General features: G+C 67.1%; 5 protein-coding genes across 7 annotated transcripts; 2 read left to right on the plus strand and 3 right to left on the minus strand.

Moving 5' to 3' along the window:
- Window positions 1–206: 206 nt before the first annotated feature.
- MFAP1 (microfibril associated protein 1) lies at window positions 207–4,854 on the plus strand. Its single transcript, XM_080397465.1, has 9 exons — window positions 207–388; window positions 477–696; window positions 1,361–1,490; window positions 1,796–1,983; window positions 2,536–2,644; window positions 2,725–2,885; window positions 3,090–3,249; window positions 3,929–4,018; window positions 4,148–4,854. Exons 1-9 carry the CDS (start codon window positions 310–312, stop codon window positions 4,328–4,330), a joined length of 1,320 nt encoding a protein of 439 aa, XP_080253591.1. The 5' UTR covers window positions 207–309; the 3' UTR covers window positions 4,331–4,854.
- Window positions 4,855–5,152: 298 nt separating this feature from the next.
- Window positions 5,153–6,310, minus strand: HYPK (huntingtin interacting protein K). Of its 2 annotated transcripts, none has more exons than XM_080397486.1 (4): window positions 6,088–6,310; window positions 5,956–6,011; window positions 5,519–5,570; window positions 5,153–5,390 (listed from the first exon to the last, which is right to left on the minus strand). In XM_080397486.1, exons 1-4 carry the CDS (start codon window positions 6,271–6,273, stop codon window positions 5,334–5,336), a joined length of 351 nt encoding a protein of 116 aa, XP_080253612.1. In that variant the 5' UTR covers window positions 6,274–6,310; the 3' UTR covers window positions 5,153–5,333. The 2 variants fall into 2 exon arrangements, with proteins under 2 accessions (XP_080253612.1, XP_080253611.1); XM_080397485.1 differs by having other exon boundaries at window positions 5,153–5,337; window positions 6,088–6,305.
- Window positions 6,311–6,497: 187 nt separating this feature from the next.
- SERINC4 (serine incorporator 4) lies at window positions 6,498–12,939 on the plus strand. The gene is made up of 12 exons (XM_080397461.1): window positions 6,498–8,457; window positions 8,576–8,728; window positions 9,129–9,307; window positions 9,383–9,462; window positions 9,549–9,642; window positions 9,714–9,925; window positions 10,189–10,284; window positions 10,358–10,484; window positions 10,794–10,866; window positions 11,159–11,210; window positions 11,332–11,488; window positions 11,937–12,939. The coding sequence occupies exons 1-12, from the start codon at window positions 8,407–8,409 to the stop codon at window positions 12,151–12,153; spliced, it is 1,491 nt and encodes a 496-aa protein (XP_080253587.1). The 5' UTR covers window positions 6,498–8,406; the 3' UTR covers window positions 12,154–12,939.
- A 2,011-nt stretch (window positions 12,940–14,950) lies between these two features.
- Window positions 14,951–15,708, minus strand: SERF2 (small EDRK-rich factor 2). Its single transcript, XM_080397487.1, has 3 exons — window positions 15,599–15,708; window positions 15,296–15,404; window positions 14,951–15,172 (listed from the first exon to the last, which is right to left on the minus strand). The coding sequence occupies exons 1-3, from the start codon at window positions 15,603–15,605 to the stop codon at window positions 15,109–15,111; spliced, it is 180 nt and encodes a 59-aa protein (XP_080253613.1). The 5' UTR covers window positions 15,606–15,708; the 3' UTR covers window positions 14,951–15,108.
- Window positions 15,709–15,849: 141 nt separating this feature from the next.
- Window positions 15,850–18,053, minus strand: LOC308067879 (peptidyl-prolyl cis-trans isomerase FKBP8-like). 2 transcript variants are annotated; one of them, XM_080397472.1, is made up of 8 exons: window positions 17,681–18,053; window positions 17,433–17,599; window positions 17,262–17,350; window positions 16,841–17,058; window positions 16,595–16,767; window positions 16,447–16,524; window positions 16,221–16,324; window positions 15,850–16,110 (listed from the first exon to the last, which is right to left on the minus strand). In XM_080397472.1, exons 1-8 carry the CDS (start codon window positions 17,913–17,915, stop codon window positions 16,074–16,076), a joined length of 1,101 nt encoding a protein of 366 aa, XP_080253598.1. In that variant the 5' UTR covers window positions 17,916–18,053; the 3' UTR covers window positions 15,850–16,073. The 2 variants fall into 2 exon arrangements, with proteins under 2 accessions (XP_080253598.1, XP_080253597.1); XM_080397471.1 differs by having other exon boundaries at window positions 16,841–17,082.
- Between the last annotated feature and the right edge of the window lie 61 nt (window positions 18,054–18,114).

Below are 18,114 nucleotides of genomic sequence, written 5' to 3' on the forward strand. Positions count from 1 at the left end.
GTTTCCCGGCCGGGGCTGCCGCCGGCTCGGCGCGGGACGAGAACGGCCGAGGGGGCGACGCGGCCCGGCAGGGCCTGCACAGCCTGCACCGGGCCCCGCCCCGAGCACCGGGGCCCGCACCACCCACAGCGCCGCGCGGCGCCCCGGAAGTGACCCCAGCGCACAGCATCACCTCCGGTCACCCGCCGCAGGCTGCGTTCTGCTTCCGGCGGAAGTGGGGGCGCGATTCCAGTTCCGGGTGAGCGGCTACGAGAAGCTGTTGTCAGCGGGCGCTGCTCGGCTCCCGTCTGTCCCGTTCCCGGCGCCACCATGGCGGTCCCCAGCGCCCTCATGAAGCAGCCGCCGATCCAGTCCACGGCGGGCGCCGTGCCCGTCCGCAACGAGAAGGGTGAGTGGGGGGGCTGCGGCCCGGGCCCAGCCGTGGCGGCGGGAGGAGGCGGGCGCGGGGCCCCTCCTGACGGCCCGGGTGCCCGCAGGCGAGCTCTCCATGGAGAAGGTGAAGGTGAAGCGGTATGTGTCGGGGAAGCGGCCTGATTATGCGCCCATGGAGTCCTCGGAGGAGGAGGACGAGGAGTTCCAGTTCATCAAGAAGGCGAAAGAGCAGGAGGTGGAGCCCGAGGAGCAGGAGGAGGAACTCGCCAACGACCCCCGGCTCCGGCGCCTCCAGAACCGCATTGCCGAAGATGTGGAAGAGCGGTGAGTGCTGGGGTCAGTGAGAGCTGTGCCTCTGCCATGCCTCCCAGCAGGTTTGCCTTAGCAGGCAGACTGGGAGCCTGCTCTGCTGTGCTGCAGTGGGGAATTGCAGAACCGGGCAGAAGCTGGGAGCGATCTCCAGGCAGCGTGGGAGAGTCTCTGACTTCTCATGTCTGTGCCGTGTTGTGCCTGGGCCTCTGGCCCTGCCATGAGCAGTCCTTTCAGCCAGGAGTCACCACTTCCCAGGGCACAGCCCCACATCCAGGTGCAGCTGGGTGGGTGCAGGTGAAAACAGGCTCTGAAATAAAAATTAATGTAATGGACTGAGGCCTGGGGTAGTGGAAAGGGATGGGGTCATGGGAAGCATGCTCTGGGCAGGGAGTAACTGAACCTTGTTTGCCTTCTGCCATGGAGGTGCTGCTGTTTCCCTGTTACTGGAACTGAAGACTTCCCGCTGAGAACTCTGTTCCTACTTGGTGCATGGGCAGGGAGGAGCTGCCAGTGCATGGCTGCTCCAGCCTCCTGGGAAAAAGAACATGTCAGGTTTCGCGCACACTTGGCAGTTCCAGTGTTCACCACGGCCTTGTTAGGAATGATTCATGGATAACCAACTTCTTGTAGCCTTTTTACATTTGATGCACCGTCGTTTAATCGGGGTCTGTTGCAGGCTGGCAAGACACCGTAAAATTGTGGAGCCTGAAGTGGTTGGAGAAAGCGATTCAGAGGTGGAGGGGGAAGCTTGGCGCCTAGAGCGGGAGGACACCAGCGAAGAGGAAGAGGAGGAGATCGATGATGAGGTATGCTTGCAGAGCCAAGTAACAGGCATGAGGAAGCCCCTGAGTGGTACGGGCTGGAACTGCCTTTTGCATGGATGTGTGGCCTGTCTGGTGCAGCTGGACAGGTGTCAGAGCAGGCAGCAACATAACTGGTGGGTTATTGTCCTCTTGCATGGAATGGGACGCTGGGAGACGCCACCCTGCATCCGGAAGGATGGGTGCATCATCTCATAGCCAACACCCGACATCACATGTTTTTGGCAGAAGACTGAGAGGGAGGTATAGTGGGGCTGGTTGTCTGACTCCCATGTGTTTGCCTCCATTAGGAGATTGAACGTCGGCGTGGGATGATGCGTCAGCGAGCACAGGAGAGGAAAACCGAGGAGATGGAAGTGATGGAGTTGGAAGACGAGGGTCGATCTGGAGAAGAGTCAGAGTCGGAGTCCGAGTATGAGGAGTACACAGACAGCGAGGATGAAATGGAGCCACGTCTCAAACCTGTCTTCATCCGCAAGTAGGTGACACGGCCACGCTGGTCTGCCCTGGGCGAGGACACAGGACTTAGGAGCTGGAGGCTGAGCACATGCCACTGCCATGGTCTCATCTGCCTTGCTGTGGGGCAGCAGTTCACCTCCCCAGGGTGGGGGAGCGATGGTCACAGCCTGCCAGGGCACAGCCGGAGAGTGAGGGGCAATCCCTCCACTGACAGCCCCTCATCAGCTGCCTTGGGTTGCTGTGGCATCAGGCTGTGGGTCACAGTCTCGGTGGGGTCTGCCCAGAGCCCTTGGGCAAGTGCTACACGGTGGCAAAGGGAAGCTGTCAGTGGGCTGTGTTCCACAGCTGGTGGCTTGGTTGCTCATGTGCACACGTGCAGCCATAGGGGAATAGTGTGGTAGCCCTGGTGAGGGTGATGCCGGAAAGGGGAGAGCCCCAGGCCTCAGCCCGTCCTTAGAGGGAGCGAAGGCTGAAAGCAGCAGCAGTGCAGGAGTGGGAGAAGTCAGCAAGGAGCTGAGCAGCTGTGCTGGCTCACAGGAAGGCTGAAGGCTGTTGTGGTCTCTGCCTGCAGGAAGGACCGGATCACAGTTCAGGAGCGAGAAGCAGAAGCCCTGAAGCAGAAGGAGCTGGAGCAGGAGGCAAAGAGGATGGCAGAGGAGAGGCGCAAGTACACGCTCAAGGTGCCAAGGGGAGGGCTGGGGGTCATGCGACGGGGGGGGGGGGGGTCACCACAGCAAGCTTAGCGTGGTCCTTGCTGCAGATTGTAGAAGAGGAAGCGAAGAAGGAGCTGGAGGAGAACAAACGCTCGCTGGCAGCATTGGATGCACTTGATACAGATGATGAGAATGACGAGGAGGAGTATGAAGCCTGGAAAGTACGTGAGCTGAAGCGTATTAAACGGGACCGTGAAGAACGAGAAGCGTAAGTATCGTCTGTGTAGACAGGAGGCTAAGAGCCCGCAGCAGTCTTTGCTAGACATAGTGCCCAGAGCCCTCCCTTACTGCCTGCCCTCAGGGTGCCTTTGCTTCCATAGTCAGGAAAGGTGTAATCCCTCAGACAGTGACAATGGCCGTCCTGGGAGGTGCTGTGGGGACGTGGGGTCTCAGGGGTTTCTCTCTTGCCCAGCATGGAGAAGGAGAAGGCAGAGATCGAGCGCATGCGGAACCTGACGGAGGAGGAACGCCGGGCTGAGCTTCGGGCGAATGGCAAGGTCATCACCAACAAGGCAGTGAAGGGCAAGTACAAGTTCCTGCAGAAGTACTACCACCGCGGTGCATTCTTCATGGTGAGTGGTGCTGCCGGGGCCTGGGCATGGCTTTGCTGGCAGCAGGGGCTGGGCCTGTGCGCCGGGCGAGAGCGCAGGGCCGGCTTCTCCCTATGGGCAGCCCCCACCGCAGTGCCTTGGGGCTGGGGGTGCCCTGGGGTGAGAGCCAGCCCTTGGAGGTGGCGTGGGGCCAGAATGATGGAGGTGATCTGAACTTGGCTAGCTCTTGTGGCAGAGGGCAAGCAGTGACACTAACAGGGGTGGGAGAGTGTGAGCAGTGACACCATGGTGGCCTGCCAGCTGCTGCCTTACAGCTGCCATCTGGGGCCTGATGAGGACTGGTACAGCCTGTGCTGCCTCACCCGAGCACACTGCAGTGAGCGTTCCTGGCTGAGACTGAGTCAAAGCAGCAGAGCTGTCCCCATGCTGCTGTTTGGGCTGACAGACCCTGTCAGAACTAAGCCAGCTCTGCATGAGCCATGGCCCAGGCTCTGGAGAAGTGGCCTGAGAGGCTGTGAGGGGTGGCCACCAGAGGCAGGCCTGGGGGACAATGCTCATGTCCCCTGCCTTCGGCATTAGGTTAATAGGATTTAAGTACTGCAGCAGCCCCTGGCAGAGCAACAGTATCAGCTTCTGGTGGCTCTGCCCTACTTCTGCCAGTGCTTGCTGGAAACTTGCAGGCTGTGTCCTTCTCCTGCAGGATGAGGATGAGGAGGTGTACAAGAGGGACTTCAGTGCCCCGACCCTCGAGGACCACTTCAACAAGACCATCCTGCCCAAAGTCATGCAGGTAGGTGTGCTGGCTGGAGGGCACTTGGCCTGCCTGCCACACCGAGGGGTCGCAGTTCCTTGGGAGGGGGGAGGGGCGGGTCCCTGTGTCCTTCCGGGACAGCTGCTGACAAGCTCTTCTGCTCCCCAGGTCAAGAACTTCGGGCGCTCGGGGCGGACGAAGTACACGCACTTGGTGGACCAGGACACCACCTCCTTCGACTCTGCCTGGGGCCAGGAGAGTGCACAGAACACAAAGTTCTTTAAGCAGAAAGCAGCGGGCGTACGGGATGTCTTTGAGAGACCTTCAGCCAAGAAGCGAAAAACCACTTAAGGGAGTGGGCAGGAGGGCGCAGCACGGCTGACAGCCAGGCAGGGCACTGCTGTGCCAGTGCCAGGAGCCTGGCCAGGGACCCAAGGGACACAGCACTGTGCCAGGACTCGTGTGCTGCCAAGCCCTCTGCCCAAGTGCCCCGCTCCCTGTGCTGCGGAGACCCAGTGGGCTCCCTGCTCCGGGTGCTGTGGGGGATGACAGCCTGTCCACGCTGGCCTGGCCTGTGGTCGCACCGCTGTCCCACCAGCAGCCACCCCGAACACCTCGGCAGCACCCAGCAGGGCTGTGTGGGAGTGGTGTGACAACACCCCTGGCCCCAGTGCACCCACTTTTGGAGGAATTAGCAGACTTTTGTACCTGTCTGGTCCACAGCATCTTCCTATTGCTTGTACGTTCCCTGTTGTCAGTTTGGGCCCTTTTTTGGTGTGGAACAGCAGCGACGCCGGATCCTCACCCTCTTTCTGCAGGGCTTGGCTTTTCTACGTGTTGGGGAGGGCAGTTTGATTAAAGTGGTTGTTTTCTTACACGTTTTGGCCATGTTTGTGGAGCGCAGCCGGCCTGTTCTGCACCTTCCTGTGAACCATGGGAGGCTGGCGCAGCCCAGGAGACACAAGAAGGGGCTGGGCACAGTGCAGGAGGGTGGCCCTCACTGCGCCTGGCTCACCACTGCTCCCCCACCCTCGTGCCTGGGTCTGTTGAGCACCTTGGCATGTCCCGCGCCAGTCGCAGGGGTGTCTGGGTGCTGCCGGCACAATCCTTTGAGCCCTTTGCAGCCCGTGGGGCAGGGGTGGGCACCCAGTGCAGACCACAGCAACAGCCCCCTCCCAGCAGTGCCTTTATTGGGTAAGGTAACACAGCCCATTTCCAGCCAGTCTCATGTGTGGCAAGGGAGTGCTCGGCTGGCGCGGCGCTCAGTTGGTGAGGGTGATGAGTGCCTCCACCACGTTGCCCATGTGCTCCCGCAGGCTGCGCTCCGCGGCTGCTCGCGAGATCTCCATCTCTGTCATCTGCAGGGAAACAGCCACAGCCTCATACAGTGGCCGCAGAATGGCGGTGCAGGCTGGGCTGGGGGTCAGCAGCAAGGGCCGCGCACCCACCGCACCGCTGGTGGGCACCAGCCTCGGCTTTGGGTGCAGTTTTGGTGACCAGACATTGGCTGCACCAGCCTGGTGTCCCACCCCTACTCACAATCAGCTCCAGGTCCTCCTTCTTGATGGTCACTTTGGCCAATTCCTTCTCCCTGGGTCAAGAGACAGGCAAAGCTCTGGTGACCGACTGGCACCCCTGGCCCAATCCGGTGACTGATAGGACACCCCGCCCTGCTCCAGTGACCGACTGGCACCCCCTGCCCCGGTGATAAAGAGGGCTCTCCCGCTCCAGTAACAGACACGGCCCCACCAGCTCCGGTGGCCGGCGGCCCCACCCCGCCAGCTCCGGTGGCCAGTCACTACCCCTGCAGCAGCGTGGGGTGTGCTCCGGGAGAGGGCCAGGCACCCACCCCAGCTCCCGGGGCAGGGCTGGGATGTCAGACCGGGAGGCCCCGGGCCGTGTCCCGAGGGGCAGCCCGGTGCGGGCCAGGCACGGCCCGAGCCGCCCCCCGGAGCCCGAGCGAGCGCGGCCGTTACCTCTCCTGCTTCGCCTTCTGCTCCCGGGACCTTCGGTCTCCGATCACCGACATGGCCTGCAGGACGAGCGCAGTCACGGCGCTGCCCGGCCCGGCCGCCCCGCGGCACCCCCCGCCCCCCGGCCCGCCGCACCGTCTCCAGGTTGGAGCTCTGGATCTCCTTCTCCTCCGCGTAGTCCGTGACGCGCTCCAGGTCGGCCGCGCCGCTGTCGTGCTTCCGCGGCTTCTCGGCCGCGCGCCCGCCCGCCCCATCGCCGCCGCCACCGGAGCCGTTGGGCTCCGTCTCCAGCTCCAGCTCCACGTCGCCCTCCGCCGCCATCCCGCCGCCGCTCCCCGCTTCTTCCGCTTCCGCTCGCGGCCGCCACAGCCCCCCGCTTCCGGTCACGCGCCGCCGCCGCCGGAACCAGCGAGCGGGCGGCAGCGGCGGGCCAGAGCGGTGGCTCCGGCCCGGTGCCGGTCCCCGGCCCCTCCGTCATCCTCCCTGCGGGGAGCGCCCCCCCCCCCCCCAACCCCGGGGCTTCTCCGCCGCCGCTCCCTAGGCGGCAGCCCCGGCCCGACCGGCTGGGTGCATCGGTGCCTCGGCGGGCGCTGCCCGGGGGGGCCCGGGACCCGGGGCCGGGGAGGGCACAGCCCTGCCCGCCGCCCCCGGGCTGCCCGCCGGCCGAGCTAAGCCGGGTAAGAGGGTTAAGTAGCCCGATTTGGCTCCTGCCGCGGAAGGATGGGGCTGGCCCTGTGCCACCGCGGTGGCCCTGGCTGTACGGGCGGCCAGGCCGGGGCCGTGCCCCCGGTGTGCCCCGGCACCGGGCCTCGCAGGCCCCACCTGCAGCGCAGCCCCGGGAGCTCGGTGAGGCCAGGGCCCGGCCGGCCACCGTGGGGCACAGGCCGAGGAGAGCAGTGTCTGCCCCTGCCTGTCACCCGCCACACCGTGATGGGGACATGGTGTCCCCATGGGACAGGCTGCACCCCCCACTGTGTGGGCACCGGGTGGCTCAGGGTGCCGAGGGCCCCGCGGTGCCCGGTGCAGCTGCCTAGCTGCTGGGGCAGGAGCCGAAGCGCTGCCACCAGAAACCTTGGCAGCAGGATGTGTCCCTGCCGGAGGTGGCTGTGTGGCAGTGGCTGCATCCCAGGGGCCGTCTGTGGCCACGCAGGGCTGTGGGTGCCAGGAGCGTGCCCCCCTGCCCGGCCGCACAGCTTCCAGGGCCGCCTCGGCAGCCGGCCAGCCCCGCTGCCACCTGGATGCTGCCTGTGTCTGCCAGTGCTGTGCCAGCTCCTCCGCCTCCTGTGCCTGCTGTACCACGCACCACACCTGCCTTTGCGGCAGTGTCTGGGGCCTTTTCCCCACCCCGTTCCTGGCCTCCCGCTGCTCCACGTGCGGGGATGTGCATGGGGGTGAGGCCACCTGAGATGTCCCCTGGGATCCTGGGGTGGGCTGACCGCAGCCAGCAGCCTGGCACCCACACCAGTGCTCACGTTCCCCCCACACTGCAGTGTGAAGGGGAGAGAAGAGGAAGAGCAAAAGCAAAAAAAAAAAGTCATGAGCTGAGATAAAGACAGATTAACCTGTGAAGGAAAGGGGAAAACCAAACCCAACCCCAGCGCCGTGAAGGCAGGCGCTCATCGCCTCCCACCAGCGGCCCAGTGCCCAGCCAGTCTCCAAGCAACAGCCGTGCTGGCAGCCAAAACCCTTCCTCTGCCTCCAGCCTCAGCGCCGAGGACAACGCTGTGTCACCGACTGTCCCTTTGGCCGCCAGGGTCAGCTGTCCTGGCTCTGTGCCCTCCCACCTCCTGCCCACCCTTGCCTTCTGGCTGCGGGGGAGAGCAGGAACAGGGAGAGCCCCGGCGGGGGGGTCAGCCCTGCGCAGCCGCAGCCCCAACACCCACACCTCGAGCTGCCAAGGAGCTGAGGGAGGGTGACGCCAGACCAGCAAGCCCCCGCACAGGGCCTCTGCGGTGGCAACGTGCCCCCTGCCTCCCCCGGCTTTTCCCCAGCTCCTGCGCACTCTAGGGAGATCTTGCTTCCCAGCTGGATGCACCTCATGCCATCCTCCTGCCCCGCGGGGTGCCCGTGTCCCTTGGGTGCCTTGGTGCCCGTGGGTACCTTTGCACCATTCCAGCCCTTTGGTACCCCCATGACCCCCAGCCACGCTGCACCACGGCACCGCTCTGAGACCAGCCATCCCCACACAGGGGACAGCACCCCATGGTTCCCCACATGCCACCCGTGCCCCAGCTGGCTGCCGTGGCCTCATCCTGCCCAACGAGGGGCCAGGGTCCCAAGCAGGCATCTCCATGGCCAGGGATCATTGGTGGACCCTGGACAGGCTCCCCTCAGAGTGCCCCGCTGGTGGCTGCCAGGAGGTAGCAGTGAGCAGATGGTGGGGCGGGCCGAGCCGACAATCCCCCTAATCCCATTGGGGAGGGGGGCGGGGGGCAAGCAAAGCCAAGCCGGGCCATGGCGGGCACACGGGCACACGGCCGCCTCCTGCACTCCCTACTCTGCCAGGTGAGACTGAGGGGACTGCCAGGGCTGGGGGCTGTGCTGGACCAGGGTGGGGGTGTCAGGCCAGGCTGGGGTGTCAGCTCTGGCCCGTTGGGATCCCTGCTGACCATGCTCCCCCCAGCTGTGCTGTGCCTGCGGCTGTGGCTGCAGCTCCTGCCGCGGGCTCCGTGTGTCCACAAGCACCCGCATCCTCTACACGCTACTGCATGTCCTGGCCTCTGCTGTGTGCTGCCTCATGCTGTCCCGCACCGTGGCCCAGGCCATTAGGGAGAAGGTGACAATGGGAGCTGGGATTCCCGGGGTGCTGGGGAGCCAGGGGTCCTGGGGGTCTCAGAGGCACTGGGGGTGGGGGGTGCCAGGCATCCCAGGGGCACTTAGGTGTCCCAGGAGCACTGGGGGTGCCAGATTTGGCACGGGAGCCTGGAGTACTGGCATACTGCAGCTACTGGGAATAACAGGGCTCCTAGGAGTGCCAAGGGTGCTGGACATGTCAGAGGGGAAGGGGTGCCACGGGTACTGAAGATGCATGACTTGCCCAGCACCCTGGGTGCTGGGGATGGAGAAGGTATTGGGAATTCTGGGGGTGTCAGGAGTCCAGGGGCGCTGGGTACTGTGGGCACCGAAGGGTGCTGGGCACACCAGCAGCCCCATCTCAGCACTTGCTGTGCCTGCAGGTGCCCTTCTCGGTGGTGCTGTGCGAACACCTGTCTGTGGGCACAGACTGCGAGCGGCTGGTGGGCTCCTCGGCCGTGTACCGGGTCTGCTTCGGCACCGCCTGCTTCCACCTGGCGCAGGCTGCCCTGCTCCTCAACGTGCGCTCCAGCGCCGACTGCCGTGCTCAGCTCCAAAACGGGTACAGGGGCGGGGTGCAGGATGGGGCTGCGGGGGGCTGCCAGGTCCTGTCTCCCTGATGCTCCCTGCCCCACAGGTTCTGGCTCCCGAAGCTGCTGGTGCTGGTGGGGCTCTGTGCCGCCAGCTTCTTCATCCCTGAGGACACCTTCATCCGAGGTACGTCCCCCACCCTGCCTGAGCTGGCACCTGGACCCCTGCCCATGGCCCTGTGCTAGCTCCCTCTCTGCCCTGTCCCCCCCCAGTCTGGCACTACATGGGTGTCTGCGGGGGCTTCGCCTTCATCCTCATCCAGCTGGTGCTGATCACTGCCTTTGCACACACCTGGAACAAGAACTGGTGAGTGCCGGGATGCTGGGGTGCCGACTGGGTGCCTGTCCACTGCTGACCCTCACCCGCTCTCCCGGCAGGCTGACGGGCGCTGCGCAGGACAAGTGCTGGTACCTGGCCATGCTGCTGGCCACGGCCGCTTTCTACACCCTTGCCTCTGCCGCCTTCTCCTTCCTTTACAAGTACTACACCCACCCCGCCGCCTGCCACCTCAACAAGGCACTGCTCACCATCAACGGCAGCCTCTGCGGCATCATGTCCTTCATCTCCATCACACCCTGCGTGCGGCTTAGTGAGTACGGCACGGCACAGGCTGCCACATTGCAGGGCTGGCTGTGTCCTGGGGCTGGGGGGTGGCCGGGGGCTCCCAGCTCAGGGCCAGCACTTCAGGCACCCAGGGAGGACCCAGCTCCGCAGGGCTCCCACCGATCCCTTCTGCACCATGGCACAGGGTGCTGAGCAGGGGAGGGGGTTTCCCGGGGCCCACGCAGAGCCCATCTGCCAGCTCATGGTGCTCTAGGGGCTCCATGGACACCTCTGACCCCACCCTTGCAGAGCAGCCGCGGTCAGGGCTGCTGCAGTCCTCAATCATCAGCTGCTACGTGATGTACCTCACCTTCTCTGCGCTGTCCAGCCGTCCCCCGGAGAGAGGTGGGTGCTCCCATCTGCTGCCAGCAGCCCCCCCGCCGGGGTGTACGCCCATCTCACCTCCACCTCCCCGCAGTGCTCTACAAGGGGCAGAACCTCACTGTCTGCTTCCCGGGCGTCCGGCAGGACGAGCTGCAGACGGAGGACACCACCGTCGCTGTCCTGGGGGCTGCCATCATGTACGCCTGCGTGCTCTTTGCATGGTGCGTGTGCCTGCGGCACGGGGTGCGGGGGGCAGAGCACCTGTAGAACCGTCCCCTCTGAGCGCGCCCAGCCCCACACAGGGACTGTGCCCTCAGCATGTGGCACGGCCAGCAGAGTCGGGGATGTCCCAAGGGGTGGCAGGGCCACAGCAGGTGGGGCACCGGTGGATGGGCAGGGGCAGCGCAGTGACCCCAGGCATGGCACAGCAGGTCTCCTGCAGCCATGCTGGATCCATGGGGGTGGGCTGGGGGCCTGGCACAGGGTGGTGGATGCCCATGTTATGATTTCTGCCTCTCTCTCGGGCACAGCAATGAAGCCTCCTACCTTGCCGAGGTCTTCGGTCCCCTCTGGATGGTCAAAGTGTACAGCTTCGAGTTCAAAGTGAGTACAGATGTTCCCCCTGCCCAGCTGTGCCCTGTGTCCTCCAGCCACAGGCACCCCACACCTGCCATCCCAAGCCCCCATCCCCACGCAGGGCCTGGGGCAGGTTTGTCCAACCAAGCATGGGGGGCTTCTCATGGCACACCCCAGCCTGCGCCGGCTCCTTGGAGCCAGGCAGCGCCAGTGCCAGGCAGGGCCAGATCCTGCGGCAGGGCTCAGCCCTGCAGCAGTGGCCGTGGGGCCAGGCAGCCCTGCCCTGGCAGCAGTTGCCACCAGACTGCTGTCTCTGCAGGAACCCTCCTGCTGCTTCTGCTGCCCCGAGAAGATGGAGGAAGAGCTGAGAGGTGGGTGCAGGGTGGGGGTCCTGGTGGGTGGGCAGAGCCTGTCCTCAGGTGCATGTGTGCAAGCCTTGGGGTGCTGGTGAGGAGGGTGTGCAGGAGCTGCCATGCCCCTGTGCTCTCACAGGTGCTGAGCAGACGTGTGAGCAAGTAGAGGAGCCTGCCAGGGGACAGTGCCTCATCCAGGACGAGCGGGACCGGGTGGTCTACAGCTACTCAGCCTTCCACTTTGTCTTCTTCCTCGCCTCGCTCTACGTCATGATGACCCTCACCAACTGGTTCAGGTAGGGCCCTGCGGTGCTGCCCAGCCCTCCTTGCTCTTGCTCCCCTTCCCTCTTGCTAGTGCGACCACCCGGGCTAGACTGCAGCCCCGTCAGCAGCATCACCCCGTCAGCATCGTCACCCCACCAGCTCCAAGGCGCTCCCCGCGTGGGCTCAGCCTGCAGCACTGCACTCCTCGCTGGCCCCGTGCTCCAGGCAGTGCCAGCGTCACCGAGCCAGTGCCTGCTGGGGAGGCACATGGCTCTGCGCCCACAGACAGGCACTGCTTCCACCAAGAGCAGCCGTGCACTGCAGTGAGATGGGCTGGGGTCTGCAGGGCTGGGGCAGCTCCACAGCAGGTGGGAGGTGCCCAGAGCCACGTGGCTGCTGTGCCATGAGGTGACCTGGTGGGGTGGCTGCAGCTGGCACCGGGATCCGTGTCAGCACCCAACACCTGCCCTCTCCCACCAGCTACGAGAACGCCGTGCTGGAGACCACCTTCACGCATGGCAGCTGGTCAACCTTCTGGGTGAAGGTGTCCTCGTGCTGGGCTTGTGTCCTGCTCTACCTGTGGCTGCTGCTGAGCCCCCTCTGCCTCCACAGCTCCCCCCAGCACCAGCGTGGCAGGCCAGCCCTGCGTGTCCTGCGACGACGACGGGCTTCACAGCGCATCAACGTCTCCACATAGTCCCTGCCAGGACAGACTGTGCTCAGCCCCACAGCTGGCAGCAGCCAGGGCTGATCCCTGCCGTGCCCTGTGCCTGCGCCCTGGCCCTGCTGGCCTCCCCTGACACCCTGTCCCAGGAGACAGTGGCATCTGAGAGCCCTGGGGGGGTGACCCGAGGGGTGGGTGCTCCCAGGGACACTGGTCCTGGCTGAGCCGGGGACAGCTGGAGCGAGCCGGGTGGTGGGTGCTCAGCCCCGGCTCCCCCTGGGTTGGGGGCAGCTGCTGTTGCACACCAGCTCCCAGCCCAGCCACCCCAGCCCTGGGCCCGCTGGGGGAGCGAGGGTCTGCCCCAGCCACCTCTGTGGCTCAGCCCACCCGCCGGCCACGTGCTCATTGTAAATAGCTCCTTGAATACATTTTTATATAAAACTCTGAGCTGAGCCTGTGCGATCCACCCACCCACAGACCACAGCTGTGGGGCTGGGCATGGAGGTGCCTGCAGTGCCCCAGCATCGGCCACGTCTGCGCAGCAGCCACGACCAAGGGCACCTTTGGGGCAGCTCTGCTGGAGAGGGGGGACAAGCTGGGGGGTGGCAGAGCAGGGAGCACTGGCCTAGGGCTCGGGGCTCCAGGAGGGCATTCAGCCCGTAGCTGGTACCCCCAGCACGCTCCCAGCTGAGTCCCTGGAGGAGCCAGGACCGCCCAGGACACAGGGGTGACTCCAGCACAATGTGGTGCTGGGTGCACAGACCCAGAAGGTGCCCATGAGCCTGCAGCAGGGCCAGGAGCCACAGGCAAACAGCTGCCTGGCCAAGGACCTGCCCCAGGATACTGGGGACAATGCCAGGCTGTGGGGTCCTGCGGGCACCATGCCCAGCCCTTCCCATGCCACCACAGCATCTGCCCCTCCCTCTGGGAGCCCCGGGAAGGACAGAGCCCCCAGTACCTGCCAGCACCCGGTGCCAGAGCATCAGGGGGTCCCAGCCCAGCCACGCTGAGGGGCACAGGTTGCAGTGGCTGGTGCAGGATGGGGACCAACACCCATGGCCAGGGTGTCCACCAGCACCCTCAGCACCCCAGCAGGGACAGAGGCAGCACCCGACTGTCCCTCCCAACAGGGGTGAACCTCCAGAGAGAGCATCTGGGGAGCACACCACATAACAGACATGGGATATAGCCAGGCAAGAGAGCTTAAGAGTACTGGGGCTGGGGGTCCTGCTGCCATGCCCTGTCCTGCTCCAGCAGCAGCCCCATGGGCTGGCAGTCACCACAGGAGCAGCAGGGCAGCCCTGGCCTAGCCCTGCAGCAGTAAAACCCCCAGCCCCAGGTACCAGAGCATCACCCAGTCCTACTGCAAAGCCTATGGCATGCTGCTCCTCCACAGCATCAGCTCCCCAAACAGCTTGCTCAACATCTGCCAGTGGATTGATGACATCTAGGTAGTGGGAAGGGTCCAACAGGCACTGAGCCCCCACGGGGATGGGCTTCCTCAGGGAGAGCTGGGCTGCACCAAGCCCCAGACAGTCCTTGGGGAGCAGGAACCAGGTTGGAGTGAACTGGGCTGCTTACTAAGCAAGGTGGAGGGAAGCCCCCCAATTTTCCCTTTTATTTAGTGTTTGTGACAGGTCTGGAACCACACTCCGCTCCTGGGCACGGCCCCAGGCATGATGCAGCCAGTACATGAGGCAGAGTTCTGCAGCTCCTGGAGGAGATAGGCCACAGGCTGCCAGCCCCACAGAGCCTTGAGCCACCCTCCCTCCCACAGGCTATGGCCACTGATGCTGGTGGGCATCAAGACTGACCTGCAGCCCAGTCTGCCAGAGGCAGTGGGGGTCCACACAGCCCACAGGCAGCAGCTGGCCAATGAGGTGTGCCTTGTGCCCCAGGGTAGCAGGGACCCCACTGACACCTCCTGCTTGCCGAGCCCACAGCTCCCTGTTCTGCAAGACCAGTGCCAAGGATGGCACCTTGCCCAGCGAGGAGCCCTGCCTGCCGCAGCACTGGGCTCTGGGATGTGCTGGGGTCCCCAGGCTCTGTCCTGCTGGGGTGGTGGGACTGGCTGCTGCCACTGCTCCTGGCACTGCAGGGAAGTGAAGAGGATGGTGGGTCACAGCAAAGGCTGCAGCACGGGGCTGGACATCAGCATGCCCCTGGAGGCAGCTCTGCTCTGCTGCTGGGCCTAGCACAGGAGATGGTCCAGTTGCCAGCTTGACATCCTCTTCATAGGCAATCCTCTGCTCTGACTGTGCCCACAGCAGTGGTGCGGAGCAGGCAGCTTCCCCAGCTTCAGCCCCTGCGCCTGCTTGTCCCACCAGCTGCAGAAGCACCTTGGTCCATGCGCAGGCCTGACCAGCGGCAGGCCTGGCCAGCATCTCCCCAGCCCTGAGCCCTCCTTCCCGCCCTCCCCACAACCCAGCCCTCTCCGGTGCCATCCCTTCTTGGCTTCATTCCTCTGGGCTTCCAGCAATCCCATCCTCCCCAGGGCATTCACCGCAAACCTCCCCTGCCCCACCAAGCCCCCCCACGTGCCTGCACTCGGGGTCCCACCGGCTGCAGAGACCCTCCCCCAGGTGATGCCCACGGGGGCAGGCCAGGCCCCATCTTTGTTCCTCACCATGAAGATGCAGCTGCTCCACAGCACAACAGCCGTGTTGGGTGTATTCGTCCCTTCTCTTCATCAGCACGGAACACGGCCACGGATGCTCGCTGCCAGCTGACGTGGGGGGGCCACGACAGCAGAGCCCCCTCCCACTCCCCGGGCAGCCCCAGCTCCCCCCCCCTCCCGGCCCGGTCACACGGAGGGAGAAGACAGGGCCTGCACGGCTCCACAAACTACTTTAATAGGAGACGGACCCGAGGCGGGCGCAGGGTGCTGCCGGGGTCCCCGGCGGGGCGGCCCGGCCCCGAGGCTGCGCTGGGCATCCTGCCGGCGGGCGGCCCGGCCCCGGGGCGATGGCGGCCCGGCCCAGCCGCGGGCTACTTGGCGCCCTCCTTCTTCTCGTCCGCCTTCTTCTGCTTCTGCTGCATGATCTCCGAGTCCCTGCGGGAGAGGGCGGCGCAGGGCTGGCAGCGGCACCGGCACCGCTTCAGGACCGGGGGGGATCGGGGCGGGGAAAGGGGGGGAGGAAGGGGGGGGTGTCGGCGGGGCCGGCCCGGCGCTCACCTCTGCTTGCGGGCGGCGGCCGAGAGCCCGTCGTCCCGCCGCTTGCCCTTGCCCGAGTCGCTTTGCTTCTTCAGGTTCTTCTGCCGCGCCAGTTCGCGCTGGTTCCCGCCTGCGACGGCGCGGCCGCCTCAGCACGGCCCGGCCCAGGGCCCGGCCTCAGGGCCCAGCCCCAGGGCCCAGCCCGCGCCCCGGCCCCGCGCTCACGGGTCACGGCGCCGCTCCCTCCCGCCCCCCAGGCCAGCCCCGGCCCGCAGGGCGGGTCACGGTGCCGCTCCCCCCGGCCCGGCCGCAGCCCGCACTCACGGGTCATGGCGCCGCTGCCTCCCGCCCTCCGCTCCGCCGCCACGTCCCGCACTGACCCCCCCGCGCCCCGCCCCGCTCCGCTCTTTAAGGACGCGGCACGGCCAATCGCCGCGCAGAGCCCGCCCCCACCGTCCTCCTATTGGTACACCGCTCCGGCTAGGCCACGCCTGATTGGCCGCGGGCTACGGCTGCCATTCTGCCGGCGGGGGCGATAAAAGCCGGAAGCTGGAGCGCAGGCGCCACAGCCGCGCCCACGCGCCAGGGGGCGGGGCACGAGGAGGCCACGCCTTGTCGTGACGCAGAAGGGGGGGCGTAGCCGCGGGGACCGGCACGGCGCGGCGGAGTCGGTGCTTTCTCCTCTCCTCAGTCCGATGCCCGGAGCCGCTGCGGCCCCTGGGCCGGGCCACCGGTAGCCCCGCCTCCATCCTCGGCGGGGCGGCTCCTCCGGGCCGGCTCCGGTGCGGCGCGGGGCCGCTCAGGCCGTTCCTTCCGCCGCGGGCGGTGCCAGGGTCCTAGGGGGAGGTACCGCCGTAAGCGCTACCCGGGCTGCCGAGGCCAAGCGGGCCTGGGACGGCCACCCGCCCCGACAGCCAGTCCTCGGTCCACCGGCGCACATACGCACCCAGGGCTTGGCGTCGGCATCGGGTCGTGGTGGGGTTCCTGGGGGGCGACGAGGGCCGCGGGGCTCCGGCGCTTCACCAGCTGCGACAGCTCGGCGTGGATCACCTGCAGGCGGCAGGGCTGCTGCGGCGTGCTGGGCTGCGGCGGGATTCCCCCGACGGTCCCGGTGCGCCCCGAGCCGGGCTCCGGTGGGACCCCCGGCGCCCCCGCAACCCGGCCGGCCGGACCTTGTTGGCCGGGTCCAGCTCCAGGGCTCTCCTCAGGACGGCTGTGGCCTCCGCATCCCGGCCCTGCTGTGCCAGCAGCTGCGGGGAGAGGAGCGGGCGGTAGCGGGTGGCCGGGCCGGGAGGCGGCGGGGGACGGCGCGGAGCCCACCTGCCCCCGCCGGAGCAGCGCCCGACCGTTGTCCGGGCTGATGCTCAGAGCCGCCTCGCAGGCCGCCAGCGCTTCGTCCGGCCGCTGCAGCTTCAGCTCGGCGGCCGCGCAGTTGTTGAAGCACTTGACCCGCTGCTCCCGCAGCTCCTCTTCCTCCTCCGGCCCGGGGGGAGCTGCGGGGGCGCACAGCCTCAGCGCCCTGGCCTCGCAGCCCCGGCCCGCCCCTAGCCCCCCGCCCCATCTCACCGGCGACGGGCCCGTCCAGGGCGCGCAGGGCCAGGCGGTAGGAGCGCAGTGCCGCCGCGAAGTCGCCCCGTGTGAAGTGGAAGTTGCCCCGCTCCCTCCGCTGCGAGCCCAGGCGCAGGCGGGTGGCGGGCGGCAGCGTCTGCTTGTCGGGGTCGTCCCGCACCTCCAGCAGCGTCACCTCGAACAGCAGCGGCGCCTCGGGCGGCACGTCGGGCTCCCTGCGGGCACAGCGCGGGCTGCGCCTGCCCCCCCGGTCCCCTGTGCCCCCCCCGTCCGCTGACTCCCTGGTCCCCCTGCACCTGCCCGTCAGGTGACCCTGTTCCCAGTCTCCTGTCTCCCCCGGCCCCCTGCCTCCCCGGGTCCCCCTGTACCTGCCGGTCAGGTGCCCCTGCCTCCCAGGCCCCCTGCTCGCCCGCCCTACCTGCCCGAGCGGCCATAACCATATGGAAAAGCGGCAAGGAAGAAGGAGACCTCCCCGGGCTGCATGGTGGGGACGCCCAGCTCCAGGGCCTGTGGACGCGGGCACGACGGGGCTGGCCGGGCGCGGTACCGGGCAGCGTTCAGCCCACCCTGCGTCCTGGCCGGGGCTGACCTGCACGACGTCGCCATGGCCCGGCACGAAGGTGAGCCGCGGGTCCCGCTCCACCAGCCCGCCGTCCTCCAGGGCGCCCAGCACCTTCACTGACACCTCCTGGCCCGGCCCCGGCCGTGGCCCGCCCTGCCCGTCCCGCACCACGCGCTTCCGCAGCAGCCGGTCCTCTGCGGGCGGGGGCGGCCCTGAGACCCGCCTCGGGAGCCCCCCGAGGCCCGGCACCCCCGGGGCCGCCCGCGGACGCTCACCTGTCAGATCGCTCCAACCGTCGGCCGTGAAGAGCGGCCCGAAGCCGCCGGGGCCCGGGGCCGCCAGCGCCTCCAGCCGCCGGTAGAAGGGCCGCTCCTCCTCGTGCACCGACGGCAGCGCGATGGCGGTGTGGGGCAGGTGGAACCGCACCCGCCTGCCCCGGCCGGGCTCCTGCGGCCGCCGTCCGGTCCCCGCCTCCCTCTCCGGGGAGCCGCCGGGCGAGGGTCCCGGCATGGCCCGCCGCTACCGGGAGTCCTCGGTGCGGCCCCCCCGGGGTTCGACGGCGGGGGCCCACGGCCTTCAGCCCGCACAGAGCGCGTCGCCGCCGGCCCCGCCGCACCGCGACTGCCCAGGGCGGCCGCCGAGCGCATCCCGTCGCGCCGTTACCTAACGCCGGGAAGCAGCTCAGCGGATTAGCCGGGGCCGCTGGCAA

The sequence above is a fragment of the Falco punctatus genome, assembly GCF_963210335.1.
Source record: "Falco punctatus genome assembly, chromosome: 7".
Classification (NCBI taxonomy): domain Eukaryota; kingdom Metazoa; phylum Chordata; class Aves; order Falconiformes; family Falconidae; genus Falco; species Falco punctatus.

Bases quoted from the DNA above. Each gene is read 5' to 3' on its own strand.
- LOC308067879 (XM_080397471.1), bottom strand. From the start codon at position 17,915: ATGCCGGGACCCTCGCCCGGCGGCTCCCCGGAGAGGGAGGCGGGGACC. The intron at 17,083-17,261 runs GTAGGGCGGGCG...CCGGGGGGGCAG, and splicing joins GGTTATGGCCGCTCGGGCAG to GCGCAGCCCGCGCTGTGCCC. The intron at 16,768-16,840 runs GTGAGATGGGGC...GCGCCCCCGCAG, and splicing joins CCTGGACGGGCCCGTCGCCG to CTCCCCCCGGGCCGGAGGAG.
- MFAP1 (XM_080397465.1), top strand. From the start codon at position 310: ATGGCGGTCCCCAGCGCCCTCATGAAGCAGCCGCCGATCCAGTCCACG. The intron at 1,984-2,535 runs GTAGGTGACACG...CTCTGCCTGCAG, and splicing joins AAACCTGTCTTCATCCGCAA to GAAGGACCGGATCACAGTTC. The intron at 3,250-3,928 runs GTGAGTGGTGCT...CTTCTCCTGCAG, and splicing joins ACCGCGGTGCATTCTTCATG to GATGAGGATGAGGAGGTGTA.
- HYPK (XM_080397485.1), bottom strand. From the start codon at position 6,273: ATGGCGGCGGAGGGCGACGTGGAGCTGGAGCTGGAGACGGAGCCCAAC. The intron at 6,012-6,087 runs GTGCGGCGGGCC...CTCGTCCTGCAG, and splicing joins AGAGCTCCAACCTGGAGACG to GCCATGTCGGTGATCGGAGA. The intron at 5,571-5,955 runs GTAACGGCCGCG...CTCTTGACCCAG, and splicing joins CAGAAGGCGAAGCAGGAGAG to GGAGAAGGAATTGGCCAAAG.
- SERINC4 (XM_080397461.1), top strand. From the start codon at position 8,407: ATGGCGGGCACACGGGCACACGGCCGCCTCCTGCACTCCCTACTCTGC. The intron at 10,867-11,158 runs GTGAGTACAGAT...CTGTCTCTGCAG, and splicing joins TGTACAGCTTCGAGTTCAAA to GAACCCTCCTGCTGCTTCTG. The intron at 11,211-11,331 runs GTGGGTGCAGGG...GTGCTCTCACAG, and splicing joins GATGGAGGAAGAGCTGAGAG to GTGCTGAGCAGACGTGTGAG.
- SERF2 (XM_080397487.1), bottom strand. The intron at 15,173-15,295 runs GTGAGCGCCGGG...CCTCTCCCGCAG, and splicing joins GCCGCCGCCCGCAAGCAGAG to GGACTCGGAGATCATGCAGC.